The 17,854-nt window shown below is 44.0% G+C and overlaps 2 protein-coding genes across 4 annotated transcripts; one reads left to right on the forward strand and one right to left on the reverse strand.

Moving 5' to 3' along the window:
• On the forward strand, positions 1-3,675 carry cldn7a (claudin 7a). The gene is made up of 4 exons (XM_076141724.1): positions 1-223; positions 2,019-2,183; positions 2,992-3,076; positions 3,507-3,675. The coding sequence occupies exons 1-4, from the start codon at positions 1-3 to the stop codon at positions 3,673-3,675; spliced, it is 642 nt and encodes a 213-aa protein (XP_075997839.1).
• An 8,185-nt stretch (positions 3,676-11,860) lies between these two features.
• tmem179ba (transmembrane protein 179Ba) lies at positions 11,861-17,161 on the reverse strand. 3 transcript variants are annotated; one of them, XM_076136871.1, is made up of 6 exons: positions 17,122-17,161; positions 15,016-15,131; positions 13,682-13,878; positions 13,453-13,590; positions 12,808-12,886; positions 11,861-12,676 (listed from the first exon to the last, which is right to left on the reverse strand). In XM_076136871.1, the coding sequence occupies exons 2-6, from the start codon at positions 15,112-15,114 to the stop codon at positions 12,485-12,487; spliced, it is 705 nt and encodes a 234-aa protein (XP_075992986.1). In that variant the 5' UTR covers positions 15,115-15,131; positions 17,122-17,161; the 3' UTR covers positions 11,861-12,484. The 3 variants fall into 3 exon arrangements, with proteins under 3 accessions (XP_075992986.1, XP_075997168.1, XP_076020780.1); XM_076141053.1 differs by lacking the exon at positions 17,122-17,161 and adding an exon at positions 15,420-15,529; XM_076164665.1 differs by lacking the exon at positions 17,122-17,161 and having other exon boundaries at positions 15,016-15,200.
• Between the last annotated feature and the right edge of the window lie 693 nt (positions 17,162-17,854).

Below are 17,854 nucleotides of genomic sequence, written 5' to 3' on the forward strand. Positions count from 1 at the left end.
ATGGCAAACTCCGGTATTCAGCTGTTGGGATTTTTCATGTCACTCATCGGTGTCGCTGCTCTGATTATCGGAACGATTCTGCCACAGTGGAAGATGTCCGCGTACATCGGAGACAACATCATCACAGCGGTGGCCATGTACCAGGGGCTGTGGATGTCCTGCGCCTTCCAAAGCACCGGACAGCTCCAATGCAAAATCTACGACTCGATCCTGCAGCTGGACAGTAAGTAACATGTGTGTAACAAGTGACATTCCCAAACATGTACTGTGTCTACTTTCTTGAATGTGAAGTATTGAGTTAATTTCTTCATCATCTTGGTCTCTGTGAAGTTCTGATGATCATTCATTATATTCTCAAAGATTCAGAAGTAATAATAACAACAAGAATGGCTTCTATTCTCACAGGACCTCTGAATTGCAGTAGTTTTTTTTATGAATTCCCCACTAATAGTGTTTTTTAAATCAAGTCACTTATAGTTAGTGTTATCAATGAGCACTCCTGAAGTTTATGCAGTCCAGCTGTGGCCCCCACACTGATGGAGCACAGTGTTGTCCCTGATAGGACACCTCAGGATACAGCCACCTGCACATTGCTACTACAGTAGGATGTCTTCTACATAGCAGAGACACTTGGGATGCAGATAAAGCCGAGAGATGAATTCCTCACAGCTTTCCTTAGCGACCTTGTTCCATTCACAGTTCACACCTTGTCACATTCTGGGCCCAGCCCACTACTCACTCACACACACGCACTTCCCCAAACTAAATATGCTTTATTGATTCAGTTTTCTTTGGTTCACATGTTGAGTTTCATGTCACTGGCAGTCTATTTAACGGCTTAATTAAGTTAATATTATCTGTGCAGTTGTTTATTATTATAACTGCACTGCATTCAGCTAATGTTGTCACATTAATGAACCTATTAAGTATATAATTGTAATTTGTTCAAATGTGTGCTGTGCAGGAAAGGTTTTGGTGAGTATTTAGGTTATTATTAAAGACTACGTTTCCTCCCTGCTCCACAGATGAGCGTGTTTGGGTGGGATGTTTCTGTCATGTTACCTCACTGTTTATATTGCATTTACACATGGTAACTGTGACTGAGATCCAGTTCAAGCAAGACCATATATGGATCATGTATCTGGTTTCAGACTGCATAATGAATGGTATGAATGAGGTTACGGCAATTTTGGATATTACACTAAGAAAGTAAACACTAAAACATATCTATCATATTTAACCAAATCATAGCCATAACCCATCCATCTTTGTTTCTGTGATGTACTGTACGTCATCTTATCTATCTGGGCACCAGTTTCAGCAGCTTGATTCAGGACATGAAGTAACTATTGACTATCCAAGGCAGGATGATTGTGCATTTTGAAACCACCCCCTTTCCTCCCATTCCACACTATATTATACAGTCCGTCCACTCTTTTGTCTTTGTTCACTCTCTTTTCTCCTCTGTCTCTCTCTACCCATCCCTGCGTCCCTCCCATGGTGCTGGAGGGGTTTGTTTGTTTGGGCAGAGCAGGGATGGCCTAGACTGGCACAGACTGGTTCTAAGTGGATAGAGGGGGAGTGACACAAAGAGGGGGGTTCACCCTGTGATAGGTTTATAGGCCGGAGGGGAGGGGTACTGACAGATGAGAACCCTGACAGTAGCCTTTCACCAGCCCTCCACCTCTCAAACAACAACGGATGGGAGGAAAGGGAAAGAGGCTCTGTTTGTATGTGTTCATGTGTATCCCAGGGTGTCTCTTCCAGGAAAAGTGCACATTAAAGTCTCCTGACAGGCTAACGTGAATGCAATTTACAACCTGTGGACCGGTTGAGGTTGAGGCCACTTTAATGGAGAGTCTTTATCATTTCCAGTCTGAGCACCCACATGTGTAAGGTTGCATGAAGTACGCAAACTCCCACAGTCCACGAAACAAAAGGCTCACCACAAAATTCTTCCTGTTGCCTTCTCCCACAATCCCCCCCGTCTCACACTTACTCATGTTTGCCTCCCACAGGTTCCCTCCAGGCCACTCGAGGCTTGATGATAGTTGGCATTATTGTGTCCGTGGCAGGGCTCGGTGTGGCCTGCATGGGAATGAAGTGCACCACCTGTGGAGGGAATGACAAACTCCGCAAAGCCCGCATAGCCATGACGGGAGGCATCATCCTACTAGTGGGAGGTGAGGAGGGAATGTTGATGTTGATGCTGTGTATCCTGGAAAACAAGTGTTGCACCCCTCAATGGCTAACACTTTCTGGAAAATATGCCTGGAGGTCGATCAAAAATACACAGGATTTTTTAGAATTTATGGGGAAAAAAATCCTAGAATTCAAGGACATTCTAGAGTAATTTTATTTTTTTAGATTTTCAATTTTGGAAATCTTCCAATAACCTTTTTTTTTTATTCTTAATCATCAACTAATCCATTTGAGTGCTGTGTGCTGATACATTGTATAGATCCGGCTTCAGGCTTCTACATCCTGGTGCACTCCATGTCAACCTTTGTCAAAGTTATAGGCCTGTCATAAATGAAGCACTATCACGACCCACTGGCAACATAATGCAGTTAATACAACATATATATGATATAATATCAGTCATGCTGTTGAATTTGCTGGTTTCTGCTTTATGCTTTGGGATCTACAGCATAAACATAAACACAGGCGTGGTTATGTAATATTCCATGAAGACCCAGTAAACATCAACTCGTTATGGCATAGCTGTGCGGCTCCATTGTGTATGGAGGAGGTTTGATCCCCAGGACAAAAAGCTTTTCTCCCACTCATGTGCTCAGGCCCAGCAGAGGTCATTAGACAGAATGAGGCCAGCGCTGACTTACTGGCTCTGAAAGGACACAAACACTAAAAGCTAATTGTGTCAGAGTCAATAAGCAAGCGCCTGGTGACTGTCACGGCCATGGAGGCGTGTTACCCTCTCAGGTTTGGATGATGTGCTGATGTACTGATTGATCTTTGTCCTCTTCTCAGCCCTGTGTGCCATCGTGGCGTGCTCCTGGTTTGCTCACAATGTCATCCGGGCTTTCTATAATCCGTATACTCCTGTCAACACCAAGTGAGTCTTCCAAAATCACATTATTCAACTTCACCAGTCAGTATTTCTTAAGGGTTCCTATATGATGAAGGTCCAGATATGATAGATAATGAAAGATTATTCTGATCACTCACTCACAAGTTACATTAAGATCCAGAAATGAGACTTCAGCAATGACGTCATCATGTTTATGTTTACAGAATTGAATCTACTGTTGCTTTTAGGTGAAATACGTATTGTGTAGTGTTGTTTACTTTACTTTAGTTTCTATTACTCAGCAGATTCAAAATAATGTCAATGAAATACAAGGAAACAACAGTTAAATCTTTGAAAGTCAGCTCATTCATTTGCATATCCTCCAGAATGGAACACAACAAATAACAACAACACACATTCATAAATCAGAAACTGAAAATGATCTTCAACCATTTCTTTTAAATGTCCTCTCCAGGTTTGAGTTCGGCGCCGCCATCTTCATCGCGTGGGGCGGCTCCCTCTTAGACCTGCTGGGCGGCGCCATGTTAGCCGCATCCTGTCCAAGGAAGAAGCAGGTCTCCAAGTACCCGTCCATGGCCTCGTCACGCTCCGGCCCCACCAGCAGCACCAAGGAGTACGTCTGAGAGCGCCCCCTTCCTGCTGCTGAGTCCAACTGAAGAATGATGAGCAAACCTCAGATTGTATGAGCAGTTATGACTTCTTAAGGCAAAGCATTACTGTAAAGGGATTTTCTATTCTAAGGCAGTCCTTCGATAACCCCTCCATTATGATACGCTACTCTCAATCATCTCATGAATTATGTCCCTCACTCCATCCAAACATTCCACAATTGTTTACAAGTGGGCTTCGCAAATAGATTATAATTGGATCCCCTGACACGTCCTTAGGGTGTAACCTCTTGTGTTGTGGCCTTTAATGGTGGATCAAGGCCAATACTCGCACCTGCATGTTTGAAACCGTATCTATTAGCGTTTGCCATGTAATTGAAAGTAATCAATTCCAGTTTGGTGCCTATGATCCCACTCAGGAGCTCTGTAGATCACAAAGGGACTCACAGGGCGTCACTGTGATGGTTTCTATTAACTGTTGATGGGTCTAAAATAGATCTTACAATAAGCTGGGTGTGACTTCGCACTCTGAGGCTGAGTGTGTAGGCTGACTGTATCACACCGCCGGCCGTTTACTACAACACTCACAACAGTTCTTCATACCGCTCTGTTACAAACCTGGCTCACATATGAAATACTTCCTAATGGAATCACTGTGCCACAATCACTCTAATAGACTCAATGTCAACCAGGAACATTTTGAGTCTGGTGCCATTGGTTTTGATCTGACAGAGGAGTGTGTGATGGGTTGTAGATTAGCCTTGTGTGGCTCTGTTCTAGCTGTGACAGGTGGGAACCTTTATTTTTATTGAGTCATAAAAAAGCAATGTTGTTGTTTTTTTTAAATACCATAATTGTATATTTTATGTACTTTGTGATGAAATGAAAGCAACTGCAACACATTTTTTAACATGTTTCCAGTAGGACTTAATCATAAAAACATTGCAACATTGTTCACTGTGTGATGATTAAGTCATTTTGAAGAATGGAAAGTGGAGTTTAGGTTTTCAGTCATTATGTCAGCAGGTTATTTGAATAATAATGGGTGAAAAATAGTAAAGTTACTAGTAAAGTAAAGCTGGGACTGAACTGTACAGTGAGATTTGCTTTTTTCCGCTTTTTTTTAAACATCTGATTTCCAGTTTATAACAGTCCAAAGTAGTGAAATCAGAGGATTGTTGGATCATACAATGTGCGTGTAAATTCAATGAACTTCCCCCAAAAAAATCCACAAAGAATCATCTTTTTATTTCCCAAGATGCATTTTGAAACGTTGAGTCATTTCCATGCAAATGGAAACCACAACCCAAACAACGATCTCTGAGTCAGAGAAGGAGCTGTGAAATGCAGACGCTTCTAGGGTGCAAAACAAAAACAAAATCAACTAGTAACACTTTCACAGCCAACAATGTAACATGACATCATGAATCTTTGGATACTGTCACACTCCAAAGTCTGAAAGCCCAAGTTATCCACAAATACACAAGTGTAAGATTGTCTCAACAGTGTGACCTAATCTCAGGCTGTCATTTGTTTTGACCACCTTAATGACATGTTTAAATAGTCCACCTTAAAAGACTAAGCGTCACTCAGTCTACAACAAAACTAAATACTAGACATGACGTCAGTGTTTTTTGTTGATAAAAACATTCATCTGGCTGTAAAACCTCCGCCTCTTCAAAAATAGATATCTGGTTTTGTTTATGTTTTCGTTTTTTCCTGCTGAGTCCGCTACTCAAGCCACCTGTGAGGCGGAAAAAATGTCGAGTCGGCCCGACATGTGAAGAGCATAACGGTGGGTTGAAATACTACAGCATAGCCCTTTAATCACAGGATACAGTTGTTTGAACAGACTCCATGCATAGAATTCTGCAACATCACTGCACATGACAAGCATTCCAAAAAAGTGCACCATGACATAAAGTCTCAGTTAACGAGGAGAGAAAGATATCACATCATTCAGAAAGAGGTACAAAAACAAACACCTATGTATGTAAGCCAGAATTACACATTCAAGTGTTTCTTTTTCATTTCAACAATAAATAATTAGCAGTAGTTTTTTTAAATTAAAGTGTTTCCAAAATAGCGAGCTTTAGTGGTACTTGCATCATTGTGAAAGTAGAGAACAATTAGCTTCCTGTTTCACCTGTGCGATACACACCGACAGGCCTCGGGCTCCTTCACACAGCCGTCCACTGACCAGCTGCTCAGGGCGACCTCACACACGTAGCCCTTTATAAGAAGCCTTGGAAAATACAGACGATTTCTTCAAATCTGTTTTGCTGCCGGTAGTCGTCTACCTACAGTGGTACAGAGGTCGATGCTATGCAATTCATTCACAGTCTCACTGAAAGGCAAGTTAAAATCAAAACTATTTACAGCAGGCGTCAGCTGGCGGTAACGTCGCCGTCTTTGGGCTGCGTTGAGCCGTCAGAAGCTTCAGCAGGGCACTTGATCAAGGCCCAATCTCTGAAATGGAAAAATTTTGGCGTCCCAATGGGGGTGGTTGGCACTTCTTGGTGAAGTTTAGGAGATGGGCGACAGGGACACAGGACACTGCCCGTTGTTGTTCATGATGTCATCCAAATCTTCATCGTCCAAGTCCACTAGAAAGGAAAGGGTCAAAGGTCAGGGGTTATCTGTACACTGACACAGTTTCCAAGTATGAGACTGAACTCAAACAGGATGCTTAGAACACGCAGAGAAACCATAGCAACCACAATCACAATAACTAAAGGCGTCTCTGCTTCAGGACCAATAATGTTTACATGGTGTCCATTCAGTCTTTCATCTTTTAATAGAATTTCAGATTAATAGTCACAATTTCATCCCCATTTCACTTTCATAATGCGCTTAGGCTCTGCAAACTCTGTACATTGGTTTATAATATTCAATAATAAAAAGATATTCATACAAACTAGCACCACACAAGTGTTTTTAAATCACTGGGATTAAACATAATAATCAATTAAATGACATTATGACACTAAACTTCTAAATACATTATCTTTGTTCCATGGGTATAAGAAGTATAAGGCTTCAAGGTTAAACCAACATAATCATAATAGGATTTAAATTCAGTTCAATTCAATTTAACTTTATTTATAAAGCTGTAAATCACAACTAAAGTGATCTGAAGGCCCTTTCCCACACTGAGCAGGTCCAGAATGCTGAACTCAAACACACCTACTTACTTTAAACACACGCCATCTTCTCTTCCCTCACTCATTGTATTTTTGTGTTTAGTTCACCATCAGGCCATTTTCTCTCCTCACCTTTCTTGGAGCGCCCAATCTGCCCGAGTTTGGGGGCCCGCTGGCCGAGTCTCTGCGGGTTCGCCCCGCCGCCGTGTCCGTTGACCTGCGGGTGTCCCGGGTTGAACTGTCCGGCCGGCCCGGGCTGCCGGGGAGGCCCGGCGGGTGGGATCAGCTCGGGGATGCCTGAAGCTCCGTACATCTCTGCTCAGGAGGCGCTGCCTTCTCCTTAATGGCCACTAGATGTCAGCACAGGCCGAGTTACGAGTAAATGGAATCCTCTCACTTCCGCAATGGCTCTCAGTAGGAAAGCTGCGTAGGAAAGCAAACAAACTGCTGTGAATCAACACAAACAAGTGCCCGAATCATGTGAATGAAAGGAAATAGATTAATGTAAGACAACAACCCTGAGAGCGGACTGAGCGCTCACACACACTTTTGCTCTATTGGCGGACATTAGCGATTCATTCTAACGTTCAAACTAACAGGTGAATGAACGGAACGTTACAGCAGCAACAACGCGCCACCGGCTCGATCGATCCACACATACAACTCTTGTAACGCGTCTCTCTTAAACCTTAAACGTGAACAGATCGCTTTATCTCTAATAAACAGATGAACACTCTCTCACCGCTCCGTGATCGAGGCCGCAGTAGAGAGCTGAACCCGCTCAAAGTGGCTTGTGAGCGCGGTGTTGTTGTTGTTGTTGTTGTTGTGGTTGTTTACCGGGAGCTCTCCTTCTCTCTTTCTCTCTCTTGGCACAGCGACACGGAGGCAGCGTGGATTTAAAGGGGCCTCACGTCACGTCGCGTCTCTTGGCCTCGGGGGTTTCCTTGTTTTGTGTCTCGGCACATGCGCGTCACTGCGCGGCAGACACGAGCCTCAGAGCTGCTGAGCCTGACTGAGGCTGAGGGAGGGAGGACCAAACTCCGGAGCTGGGCCAAAGCTTTCCGAGCGCGCATTGCGTAATTACGCAGCGTTAAGTGACTCAGCGTGCAGCCAATGGCACGCACAGGCTCAGCACGCCCACACAAACACACGCACACCCACGCACACACACGCACACACACGCTCCAGTTAACTTTAAGGTGATGAAGTAACTTCCGTCGTGTTTACGCCCACACAATCTTAAACTGTTAGTTAATAGGTCACCACACCAAACTTCACTGTTGTTTTATAAGAATGTGGTTTCTGCTGTGTTGTGCTGTGTGTGTGCAGGTGGATGTGAAGGCTTGGATGTCATTATCACACATTCATGCTGAGATGTTTCCCCTCGGCCTCTCAGTCGATGCTGCCATCGCTTCCACAACCCTGAGATTCTCTGCAGGTGTAAAGATCTTACCGATGGATGGATGGGGATTAAATTAGCATATTAAACATATAAACACTAAAAAATATAAACATACTAGTCCAGCCAGTAATTGAACAGTAAATGTGACATCGGTTTCATTCCCAGACATCTAGATTCTATCCCTGGGAAGTGACTGCACTCCTTACATGTTGTTTTACAGATAAGCCAGTTGTGTGTTTGTGTGTATACATGCCAGCATATCCGGGTATGTGTTTGTGTTTGTGTGTGTGTGTGTGTGTGTGTGTTATCTCCATCCTCATCACATTTCATAGAGGAGCCCATGCACACTGACCAGTCTGACCCACACAGATCTGGAAGGTCAGGCTGGTGTTTAACTGTCATAGCTTTTAGTTGAATCTCTTCCTGTTGTCATCATGTCCAGGGTTGTTGGTGTGACTCTGCGGCTCACAGTCGCTACGTTAGTAAACACTTAAACGATGAGCCAAAGTGAGTGTATACGTATTTATTTGCATTGAGGTAAAAAAAAACAGAGTAGTGTTCCAATGTCAGATGTACTTGACTTCATTCTATGTGAATGAATGACTGAGTGTTGCTGCTGAGGGCATACATGCAGGAAAAGTGTGCGTGTGTGTGTGTGTTAGACGTTATAGTGTGTGTTGATAGGTGATGTATTATTGTTCCCCATGAATGATTTGTTGTAATTTAGTTTTGTATTGTCTTCAGCTTCATCTGCTGGACGGCGAACGACCAAAGTGCAAAGGTAAATAAATACCTATGGCCTTGCTTGGGATAGAAATGTGCTCAGTTCAAGCATTAGACATCCACAGAATGAAAACGGTTTGGATCTTTTCTCCATTATTTTGCCAGAACTTGGTATTGGGCTTTTATTGTGGCGTGAGCCCCTGAGCCTCCCTCCATCATCAAGTTACCCACCACGGCTAAATGGTTTATAATTGCATAATCTAGATCATTTACTTCATATATGTCAATGTCAAATTGTGCGTTCAGTCTGATGAATGTGTATAAAATGGTTTGAAAGTTTTAACATGTGACGTTTTGATAAGGCTATGGTTTAAAAGAAGGGGCTCCTCTATTATGACTGGCGCCGCTTTTCTGGTTTTTACGGTAATTGTTTAGCGAGGAAAACGCACAGACCAATTACAGGCGAGTTACGCAATCCTACTCGATACTGTTCAGCCAATCAGGTTTGTACATTTTGGCGGCAAACATTGCGACTTTACACGCAGACAGGTGAGAGAGTTAGAGGCGGAAGTTAAAGACGGAAGAAAGAAAAAGAGCGATACAGGTGAGATAGTGAAATAATGTGAAATACTGTTAACATCACGTCAGGAGGAGATACGGAGGAGGCTGGTAAGCACATGATGTCATTAAAAGAAGTCTGTCAACCTCTGAATTCACCAACTAACGAAACCCAACTTGTACTGGCATCATTTGTTTTAAAGCTGAATTCAGAAAGAGACGGTTTCAGACGGCGGCGATGACGTCACGTGGTCATAGAGAGTTTTGAGGCGCGTCAGGTCAGGCTGCAGCTTCAGAGCGGCACTATGACGGCTTCAGACGGCCGCGGGAATGATGAAGTCACGTCGGATTAAAAAACAGATTAGAGGAGCATCAGGCAGAGGTTTCAGAGTGACAACATGGATGAGATACTAGAAGCTCAGAACCTGCGGACCATTTACCTGAAGGTTCCCCGAAGAGCGAAGAAGCTCCGGAGAAGATTGCGTCTGTTTCTCCAGAGGCTGGTGAACGATCAGGCGTGGGTGGCCACCATCTTGCCTCTCACTATGGATCTGCCATCATCCATCTGTAAAGAATTTGTTGTAGCGACGGCCTCAGTGTGTATGAGGATCCTTTACACCAGGTCCAAAGTCAACCGGAAACGTGTGTACCGAGTGAGGAAGGAGGACATCCTACACACTCTGTGCAACTCTCTCCCAACTAAATGGTTCGCCAGAGAGACGAAGATCGTGAGCCAGTTCCTGGAGTGGGTCGCCACAGAGGCCACGACGTTAATGAACTCCCGGCTACACTTCTGCTACACACGCTGGCACTTCAGCGCTCCAGACTTGATACTGAATCACGCTGCCAGAATGTGGAACAACGTGATATCTGCCGGTACCTACGCCGGGGATGGATATTACATCATCCCCATCACGAATCTGGGCATTGGCGATGCTGAAAGGTTTTAGAACAGACAGCGTAAAGTGAGGAAGTAGCTGACAAGAGTACACACCACTGATGAAGAAAAGGAGATGTAATGGTGCAAGCACAGACCCGAGGACCGTCCTCACCTGTGGACATCGGGACAACAAACTAAAGATGTCACATGGACTCTGGAGATACTGAACGCCTCAGGTGCACGAGACCTTTTCTTCATCATATTGTGATATTATATTCTAATATGATACTGGAATCATTGTTTAACTCTGCCAGAGAAGCACCACCTTGGCTGTTGTTTTTAAGTTCGTTTGTGCTTTTCTTGTGCCTGCAATCAGAAGCGGACAACACAGAGATGACAGGAAACAAAGCTCTCTGGCTGGAATCATGGCAGGGATGTTTCATTACAGCCCTAACACACCTTTTTACTCTTTTAGACATGATAGTGTTCATTATGTTGAGTGTTAAATGGAGGAAGAACATTCTCCAAAGGTCGATGCAATAGGAAACAGGATTGTAATGACAGTAACACATCGTCTCCTCATCCCCCTGGAAATTACGAAACCGTGGGACGAGGAGAGCCTTGTGTTTATAAGAGAACAGTTCTAATGTTCTCAAACCACATTCATGTTTTATTTTAATTCCATTTGTGTTGAGTGGAACAATGGAAAATCAGAAATCTGGAAACCTTCCATATGAAATGATGTGGATACACACGAGGATTAAACACAGAATACAGAAGAGGAGAATACACACACACATACAGTGATGTGTGTGTCGGCCCACATCACACAACCTGCTTCTCTTTATTGTTTTAGTTCTCCTCTTTTTGTTTTTCTTTGTCTTTTCCATTTCAGTCCCTATAGACACAACAAACAGCTCTGTCCATGGTGCTGAAACAACAGCTGAGTCATCATCACATGGATCTCAGCCAATAATTGTGTTGTTTTTGCTATTTTTCTATACATAAAGCTTAAATAGAGGGGGCAACAAGTAGAACTAAATACTGAGCCCCCTTTAGACCCCACCTCGCGCTGGGTCTGGCTTGTAAAGCGACATGAAACAGGAAGTCCAGCTGCCTAAGATGAACGACCTGCATGACTGAGAACCTTCACAGACATGATGCATGAAAAAAACCATCAAACTCACCACAGCTGCTCATTATGTGAAGACAAAGTCCATCCTCCTTCTCGATAAAGACTTCAGAGACACGATTGTTCAGTACATTGGTGCGTTTCAGTTCTTCGCAGTTGCTATGGAGATGCTTTGGTGTCTCCTTGCTGCCTCGGTTAAGCAATTGAGGTTTTGTTTTGAAGCATACAGCTTTATACTGAATGTCATCACCGCAGTACCCGTGTCAAACCAGCAGAGGGAAGTATAGCCAAGCAAATACAGGGGGGCCAAACATGCTGAGCCTGTTGAGGTCAATCAGGAGAGGCAACAAGGGAAGTTGACGTTGTTGTCATTGTATTTAAACTCTTTGGTTTATTGGGTTCAAAAAGTGATACAGTTTGTGTCCAGTGACCTTCAGACAAACATGTAGGTGCTTTGGTTCTGGACTTACAGCCCTTTAGACTTTAGAGCACGTGTTCATTCTGCTAGAAGAGCTAGACTGACATGTCAGGAATCATGGAAAACTAAACTCAATCCCCCGGTGTTTCATCACATGTGTTATAAATAAAAACAAAGTCATCATGTGGAGGCACAGACTGCATTCAAATGTCCAAAACTTAAATGTCCTTTTCAGAAAAGAAGAGAAAAAGACTTCAGGCAAACGTGTTTTGGATTCAGATTAGGCAGCAGATTCCCACCTGTCACTCACACTTCACTACAAATTAAATGTCTACAATAAACATGAACATGGTCACATGTCCTCATTATGTAAACAGATTCTGAGGCTGGGTGCAGGACAGAAGGGCTTCTATTGATTATGGCCCGGAACAAACTAATAAAGAAAGAATGGTTGTGCTCAATACAAAGCAGAGAGAAACCCAACGAGTGGTTCCTCTTCTGATCTGTGTCACACTTTCCCCACATGTACTCACATACATGTTTTGTGTGTGTGTTTGTAAGTTTCTCTTCAATTTGGCCTAGCTGCAGGACGGTTGAAAAAGGGCTCGGTCTCCGCAGCCGTCACCCCCGGATCGCCGAAGACCCCCCCGGCCGGCCCCCCGTACACTCCGGCCGCTTTCGACCCGGCGCCCTGACGCCGCTGCATGAAGAGCATCACACCGATGATGAGCCAGAAGAAGAAGTTCACCCACACTGCCGTCTGATGGGGACACAAGAGATTTTGCAACACGTGAAACACAATCTTTGGTGTGTGTGTGTGTGTGTGTGTGTGTGTGTGTGTGTGTGTGCGATCCACGCTGGTCTGCAGAGGAGAGCGGCTCTACTGCTGACCTCGGCTTTGTGAAGGTTGCTGTAGAAACGATCTCCTTTAAGTGGACTCGCCCACTTTCTCGTCTGTGCCTCATCACATCTGCACACACACAAAATACAAGTCAGACCTTTGACCTGCGCCCCAGTTCTCCTGTAGCACTTGGTGTCTCTATGTGTCCAGATGTTGTGTATGAATAGACAGAGCGGTTGTAAGCAGGGAGAATGCAGTTAGATAGAGCAGAGGGCCGTGAAGTCAGCTGACAGAGCAGCAGGTGACTCTGATTTCACAGAGGATCAACCGTGACACAAAGCACAACTTACTGAAATAACATCGAGGTTACAAATCGAGCAATTACAAGCTAATGGAGGCAGAACATCAGATGCTTCGCTTTTCCTTACTTTCTCTTCGGAGCTCTGGCACATATAGAGCATCGTTATGAGCTCTATACATGCTGGGGGTTAGGTTTGACCTGTCAGGGACAAGAATCTGCTTGAATACTTCACAAAAGGAATATGAATAAGAAAAGAGAAAGAGAAAGAAACTGCAAGTCAAGTTTGATCCAACAGAGAGAAAGTGAGTGTTTAGTTTCATTAGTGACTCATGTAGATGTTTGGCATTTGGTGGCTGTGTGTGTGTGTGTGTGTGTGTGTGTGTGTCCAATCCACCTGGTAATGTTGGAAACGGTGTGTATGATGGAGGTGCAGAGCGAGTCGCGTCCAATCTTCAGCATGCACCCCGTGATGAGCAGGAAGAAGAGGAAGACGCCGCACACACCCAGGGTCAGGTTCATCCACATACGCTCCCTGTGGAGAGAGAGAGAGAGAGTGTGTGTGTGTGTGTGTGTGATCGTTTCCACCACCATGTTTGTCTCTCACAGTGTTCAAGTGTCCTCACCTTCTGAACTCTCCGTCGAAGCAGAAGGTGTAGAGCCAGTAGAGCGACAGAGAGAAACACACCACGGCCACCAGCACGGAGACGGAGGAGACAAAGTAACACACAGACGGGGGGCTGGACGACTCCACTCCAATCAGGCCGTCTGTTAGGCTGTAGCTCACCAGGGCATACAACACACACACACCTCCCAGATTACCCTGAGACAGGCAGAGAGAGAGAGAGAGAGAGAGGTGTTCAGTCGCCTCATTTGGCTCATGACACACACACACACACACACACACACTAACACACGTGGTAGAGAGTGACTCATTCCTGTAGTTAAGTGTAAATTTTGAGGTGATGCTGTTTTACTTAAGTGGTTCTGTCTCAGTAGACTTGACTACGTGTGTGCATGTGTGTGTGTTATAAGGAGCCGTCTTCCCGTCTTTCCCTTCTTCCTTTTTTCTGTCCCTTCATTCATTCCATCATCCACCATCTCTTTATTCTCATTTTCTCTCTCCCTTATTTCCTCTTCTTTCTTTCTCTTCCTTCCTTTTATTCTTTCTTTAAACCTTTCCATATTTCATTCCTCACTTCCCTCTGTGCCCAGGCTTTTCCTTATTGCTCCGTCTGTTTGTTCCACTCTACTTTCACTTTACTTTTCCCACCTCTTCCTCTTTTCCTGCTTTCCTCCATTAGATCCCCACATCATTACTTTCTTTCTTTCTTTCTTTCTTTCTTTCTTTCTTTCTTTCTTTCTTTCCTTCCTTCCTCTTCGCTTCATTTCTGTTACTGCTGCCGCTACTCCGTTACAGTAGCTGAGCTCCTCACACTAATCTTTCCTCTCCTCCCCTTCACACACGCAGCATCTGACTTCAATAATGGAGCGCGAGGAAAACTTGGTCACATGACGAACACACACACACACTAACACGCGCATGACTCGGTTAATATGTGCGCGCAGGCACGCACGTCCGCAAGCGCACTTTCACATCGCTCACTTTAGAAGTCAACAAATGCACAAAATGAAACAATAAAAGCCTGGACTAAAGGGCCAAATGGACTAAAGTGAAATTAATTCTATAAAAGAATGAAGTAAATATCGAAGGAATCCTCTCAAAGGACCATAAAAGTTGTAGATGTAACATACTTAGACTATAAATGAAATAAACCTAAATACATCAATAATAAATCAAACCTTTATCTTTCTAAACCTGCTCTCTCCTTCTGTACGACTCATTGATAAATATGCAACTAACTTCCTTGCCTTTTTACCCTGAAGAAAGGAGAAAAACAGGAACACGCGAAGTGATGAGTTGTCTTGTGTTGTGTTGTGTTGTGTAGTAAACTCGTACCTGCACGATGGTCAGGGAGGCGGCGGTCACGATCCCACACACGAAGCAGCTGGCGTAAAGAGCCAACTCGAGCAGCAGCAACCACGGCAACGCCATCATCCAGCGGCCCGGGAACTCTGCGGACACGGACCAGCAACAAGTTAGGTCCAAATAACACAGGAGCCATCCGGTAAATGTTTCAAAATAAATGTCAATATTTGAACTTTGACGCGGCAGTGTCGAGACGTGACGCAATAAATCGATCAAGCTTCCAATCATAACATATGACAGGTCTTGCCAAGTGTTTCTCTTTGGGTGACTGATCATCATTATCATCAACAACAACAAGCCTATCATCATTAACACTCTTATTAAACTTAATAATCCTAATGACGATTTAAAAAGTGCCTTAAACATGAACCCACCTTTTCTTTACCAGTCGTGATGAATTTCCCGCTTTTATTTTGAAGGTGACTAATTTACTTCCAGTATTATTCGGTTTGTTTTTCGTTAATTCCCCTCAACTCTGACTCGGTACAGTCCAGCTCCTCCAGCAGACAGTCTGGCATGGATGTTGTAGTTTATCTGTGTTTTCGTTCGCTTTGCTGCAGCTCTTGAACTCAACCGGATACGCACCAGGGCTTTTAAATGCGTGTAATGACTGATATTTGTCACAGTGACCTGCTTGAACACTTCTTCACTGGTTGTCATGCACAGCGAATCTTCTCAGGCCAGCAGCTGAAACCAAAGATAACCTACAAAGATAAACCAAGAGCTGTGGGAAACAGAAGGGAAGGTGTGTGTGTGTGTGTGTGTGTGTGTGTGTGTGTGTGTGTGTGTGTGTGTGTGTGTGTGTGTGTGTGTGTGTGTGTGTGTGTGTGTGTGTGTGTGTGTGTTTTGCCAGTCCGCCAGTAGGTTGAGCTGCTGCAGAGTCTGGAGGGGCTTTGGCTTGTGTGTGTGTGTGTGTGTGTGTGTGTGTGTGTGTGTTGCATGTTCTCAGTGGTATGCTAACATTATCATACCTTGTGACTTTGTGCCATATGACCACATATGGCACACATGAGCAGCAAGTTAGTTTGAAGTCATGAAGTGTATTAAATAATAGCATTGTATCAGTTATGTATAGATCTATATGTATAGAGTATTTGTGTATCCTGTATATTGTTAGAACTCATGAAACAAAGCGTGAAACAGACTCTTAAGAAAAATAGAGAAAGAAAGATCAATAGAAGCTTTTAGCAGCTGGTGGATGGAGGAGCTACATTTAAGACTCCAAAATTGTGTGTGTGTGTGTGTGTGTGTGTGTCATTGTTAGATTAAAGGGCTTACAGTTTATTGTTTTATTGTACGGGGACGGTGTGTGCGTGTGTATGGAGGGATATTACACCAAGCCTATTTGTAATTTAATCCCACTGACATATTAAATATGAAACTCCTCCTCAGGCCGGTGTTGGGATTGCAGGTGCTGATCATGTGCTGCCTCTACTATGTAAGATATAGGTGGTTTTCAACCTATGGTAGGTGGGCCAGAAGTGGTCCCTGAAGCGTCCCCTGCTGGTATACAAAACGAAAAACCTCTGTTCAAAATGATTCTTGACTATTACTTCTGTTTTATTCTGGAATGGTTGATCAGAAAGCCCAGGGCTGTCAGATCTGTAGATGCTAAAGAGTGAGAGGTGCTGTGATCAATACTGTGAGTGGAGGAACAGTAAGAGGGCTGTGATTCTCTGAGCAGCTTGGTATGTGGGGCTTTGGGTTCTGGCGTGTCTAAAACTATTTGAAACATGTGCCTGTGCCGGGCCGGGGACACGCTCGCTAAACAGCAGTCAGCACTGGAATCTCCTCAATAAAAGCATTAGAATCCATACAATTGGCATTTATTTGTGTATAAAAGACCCTCAAGAAGAACAAGCAGGGAGTGAAAAGGAGCAATGTTAGGACAGGAAGCTCACATCTGAACGACACATGAGAAACAGTATGGATGTCATGGTAACAAGCTGGACATAATAGGTGAGCATAACCAGATTAAGACAACGCTGAACGTGTGTGTGTGTGTGTGTGTGTGTGTGTGTGTGTGTGTGTGTGTGTGTGTGTCTGTGTGTGTCTGTGTCTGTGTGTGAGTGCTACCTCATCTATCCAGTCCGCCGGCTGGACGCAGGTTCAGACTGCAGTAGAAGATCTGTGTGTTCACAAGTCAAATGACCAAGAATGTGTCGAGAATGGGAACTCTTGTCAATTCAATGTTCTAGTCACGTTCTTTGATAAACGCTGTCACATGACTCCTATCAGAGCCCTGAGGACACATGCTGCTATTGACCCTGTGTGTGTGTGTGTGTGTGTGTGTGTGTGTGTGTGTGTGTGTGTGTGTGTGCGTGCGTGTGTGTGTGTGTAGATGCACAACCTTGACCTAGTTACTGGGAAGTGTTGAGGAAAGTCCTCAAGGAGAAAGAGAGGAGACAGGAGGAGGAGAGAGGAGATAGGATGATAGGAGAGGAGGAAGAGCACGAAGATTCAAACTTAAGGGGAGAAAGGGAGCGTATCAAATATGTTGCCCTGAACTTCAGACAGCATATGGAAATTTATTCTGACAATGAATTTGCCTAAAGCCCAGAGTAAAAGAATATTGCAATAAAATATGTCATTCATTTTAAAGCATTCTTATTCAAACAACATCATTTTCAAACCTTTTCCAATTAGAAAATTAAAAAAAGAAAATTATAAATAAACCTAAAGGCAATCTTTAAGTGAGTCCTGTCAGATCTGACCACAGTTTCATTATCAGGACGGTGACCCAGTTGGGTGTCTGCTCCCCTCTGCTGAATAAGTGACAAGCCCTTCCTCTCCTCTCTTACTGTACGCC

This window comes from Genypterus blacodes, unplaced genomic scaffold, assembly GCF_046128005.1.
Source record: "Genypterus blacodes isolate CSIRO-AG114 ecotype Tasmania unplaced genomic scaffold, CSIRO-AGI_Gbla_v1 ptg000001l_1, whole genome shotgun sequence".
In the NCBI taxonomy this organism is placed as follows: Eukaryota; Metazoa; Chordata; class Actinopteri; order Ophidiiformes; family Ophidiidae; genus Genypterus; species Genypterus blacodes.